The 3,500-nt window shown below is 33.8% G+C and overlaps 1 protein-coding gene across 2 annotated transcripts in view; it reads right to left on the reverse strand.

The window, feature by feature from the left end:
• Positions 1-3,500, reverse strand: part of LDHB (lactate dehydrogenase B) — a 23,594-nt gene that overhangs the window by 1,625 nt on the left and 18,469 nt on the right. For both annotated transcript variants that reach the window (XM_017522960.2, XM_037736490.1), the window contains 2 exons: positions 1,621-1,738; positions 302-425 (listed from right to left, as the gene is read on the reverse strand). In XM_017522960.2, coding sequence (XP_017378449.1) covers positions 302-425; positions 1,621-1,738 — 242 coding nt within the window. The remainder of the gene's footprint in view (positions 1-301; positions 426-1,620; positions 1,739-3,500) is intronic.

Consider the following 3,500-nt stretch of genomic DNA (forward strand, 5'->3'; position numbering starts at 1 on the left):
AAAAAAAAAAAAAAAAAAAAAAAAAAAAAAGAATGTACTAAGTAAAGAATCAGAGTTAATATTTAATTTGCAAAATTATACAAAGAAAAATGACAACATCTATTGAATGTCTTAGAGTCTGTAAGTTATTGCCCTTGTTGACCAAGACTTCTGCTAGAAAATGACAACGGTTTACATAAAACCTTCAGAAACAGAAATAACCGTGAACTATGATGTTATCTGGTCTGAGCCTCTTGAAATGAATCTTTTTCTAGAATACACTGCTAGAAATCATATTATGCTTTGTAGTAGTTTGTCTTACCTTTACCATTGTTGATACGGGATGAATCCTGGATAGATTTTTCAACATGGATTCAATAAGATCAGCCACACTTAATCCAATAGCCCAGTTGGTATATCCTTTTAGCTTGATGACTTCATAGGCACTTAAAAAAATTACAAAGACATCAATGAAATAAGACTCAATCATTACTGAAACCAGACCACCTGAGTTTGACTCCTGTTTTGTGACTAATTATAATCTTGGGCAAATTATCTAAACTTTTTTGCCTTAGTCTTCCCTTCTTTAAACTAGGATATGAATGGTAACTATTTCATAAGTTTGTTATGAGTGTTAAATGAGTTAATATATATGTAACATGCTTATAACTTTAAGCACTACATGGTAAATACTATATAAATGTTTGATAACATTAGTTTATTGTGTAAGATTTATAAAGTCGCTGTTGTAAAAATATACATTTTCCATCAGCGTAACTTATTTGTAAACATATTTCCAAACACACAAAATCAGGAAACGATGAAAGTAAAAGGACAAAATATATCTCAATTGTGAGGTCACACTTGCCACTGTCACCTAACATATTATAATCAACTAATAAAAATGATGACAATATCTTGCCTAGCAATTTTTTCAACACGAATTGTAGCTCTCAAAACCCACAGAGGCCCTGGTACTTGAGAAGTGGCAGGAATAACTCTAGCTGAGTATCAGAAAATTAGGATTTAATGCAAATGACACCTGAGTAGAAGACCTTAGACCAGTTACATTATCTGGGTGAGCCATAGTGTTCTCATTTGTAAAATAAAGGGTTATGTTAATTGAAATTATAAAGACCTTTTCAACATTTTTAAGGCTTTTTTTTTTCCTCCACATGCAGGTCAGATTCCTGAAAAACAATTACTAAAACTGAACTAAACAAAATGATTCTATATTTGAGACATCAGTTAGTCTTGTTATTAAAACTTAAACACTGTTAGCAATCAGTCAGCAAGTTTATTTATTTTGGGCAATTATGAAACCAAGTGTCTAAGTTTACCTTTCTAAATAAATCAATCTTATTTGTTGAGAGGAGGTAATTTGAAGACTCTTCTCACTTGTTAATTGCACATTTTGCTCCTATTACCTCTACAACAGACTTAATCCAAAGAGAAAATATTTACTTTCCCTAGGGAGACTGGTATAGCAAGTGTGAGCAGTGTAAAAGTCTTATCAGCTTCAAAAGGTAACAGCTGGATAATTACATTAAGAGTTTAAGCAGATAGCCATAGAAAATGTTTATAATTTTATTTAAGTAAAGATGAAATTAATCATCTAAAATCAAGCTCCCTTTCACTCACCTTTCAACCACCATCTTATGCACTTCCTTCCAATTTTCACTATCATTGTCAGTTCCCATTTCTGGATTCAATTCCTGAAGAGAAACACCTGCCACATTCACACCACTCCACACAGCCACTGTTAAAAAAGAACATTGCAGATATTTCCGACGTTATTCTTAAAACTCTTTTCTTCTTTTAGTGCAATTTCACCTCTGATGCAAGTTACTGAATACCAATTGGAACTGCTCCAAGAAGTGACTCTCCAGTATAGTTCCCCACAAAAGGCTGACATTTGCCTTCAAATAGCAACATTCAGTAATTTTAGTGCAAAGCAGAATTGCTGTGTCATAGTTACAGAGAAAATAAAATTCTTTGCCTCTCTCTAGGTGTGTGAAATCACAAGAGATTCTAGTTGGGGACTATGCTAAACTTTTGGTTTGAGGAATTTTTTACTTTTCTCCTCCATATTTTTCTAATATATGCTTCTTTATTCTAGAGTAAAGAAAAAAAATCCTAGAATAAGACCCAAATAAAGTATAATTATGAAAGTGCAGTAAAAATTATAAATAAGGGTCTACTTATTTTAAGGGTGAAGAGTGTCAGAAAGAACTACACAAAACAGGCCTTTGAATTGGGCCTTGAAACCTAAATTACATATTTCTTAGAGACCTTCGGAGAACATCGTTCCTTCTCCTCCAAAGGTTTCCAAGGACAACACTAGGTTTGGGATAGAATCTAGTGTGGCTGAAACAGATATGAAGGACAAAGCTGTTTATAGCCAGATAAGATCCCCTTTTAGTTCACAACTTCTGGCAAGTCAGGGTAATTGGACATTTTCACAATTTTTGATGAAAAGTATGAAATATGCATAATCATGTCTAGTGAGCATGGTTTAATTATCTTTCATTTTACATATGCAATATAGATAAACATGAAAATTTTAAAGATGTTTTGGGAAAAATAACAAAGTCATAACAGAAAAGAACACTGGACAGGAATCAGAAGACATGATTCTAGCTGTAGTTACGCCACCAGCCAACTAAAAGATCTTCAATAGCTACTTCACCTACTTTATCTTATTTTTTTTCTCACTAAAATTAAAGTTGTGAACTAGGGGACATGTAATATCACTTCCCATCTATAGATCTAGAAATGTATAATTATAACTAGCACTTGCTGAACTTTTACTGTACACCTGACATTGTACTAAGTACTTTTTATATAGTACATAGGTGGTATAATTATCTTTATTTTTTAGATGAGGAAACAGGTTCAGAGAAATTAAGAACTCTCGTTAGTCACATTATCTTGTTAAGATGGGAGAGCCGAGCCTAAAATTATGGAGTTGACTAGCTAAAAAACTTCCCATGTTCAAGTTAATCTGATCAAGAGAGACACATAGGACCATTACAATTTAACCAGACAAAAATTCAGACAAGTCCTTGGAGGTAAAAGAATTCTTGCATAGGCAGGGAGGGGTGGCTCACACCTGTAATCTCAGCACTTTGGGAGGCTGAGGCAGATGGATCACTTGAGGTCAGAAGTTTGAGACCAGCCTGGCCAACATGATGAAACCTTGTCTATACTAAATACACAAAAAATTAGCTGGGTGTGGTAGTGTGTGCCTGTAATCCCAGCTACTCAGGAGGCTGAGGCATGACAATTGCTTGAACCTGAGAGGCAGACGTTGCAATGAGCTGAGATCACACCACTGCATTCCAGCCTGGGTAACAAGAGCAAAATTCTGTCCCCCCGACCCCCATCCCCAAAAAAGAATTCTTGAATAAAGTGTTATGATGTGTCAGAAAAAAAGTCAGCATTATTGTACTAAAAAGCACAAATAAATTATACTAGAATTTCAAGAACAACTTCTTTTTTTTTTTTTTTTTTTTTTTTTT

This window comes from Cebus imitator, unplaced genomic scaffold, assembly GCF_001604975.1.
Source record: "Cebus imitator isolate Cc_AM_T3 unplaced genomic scaffold, Cebus_imitator-1.0 Scaffold25, whole genome shotgun sequence".
Lineage (NCBI taxonomy): Eukaryota > Metazoa > Chordata > Mammalia > Primates > Cebidae > Cebus > Cebus imitator.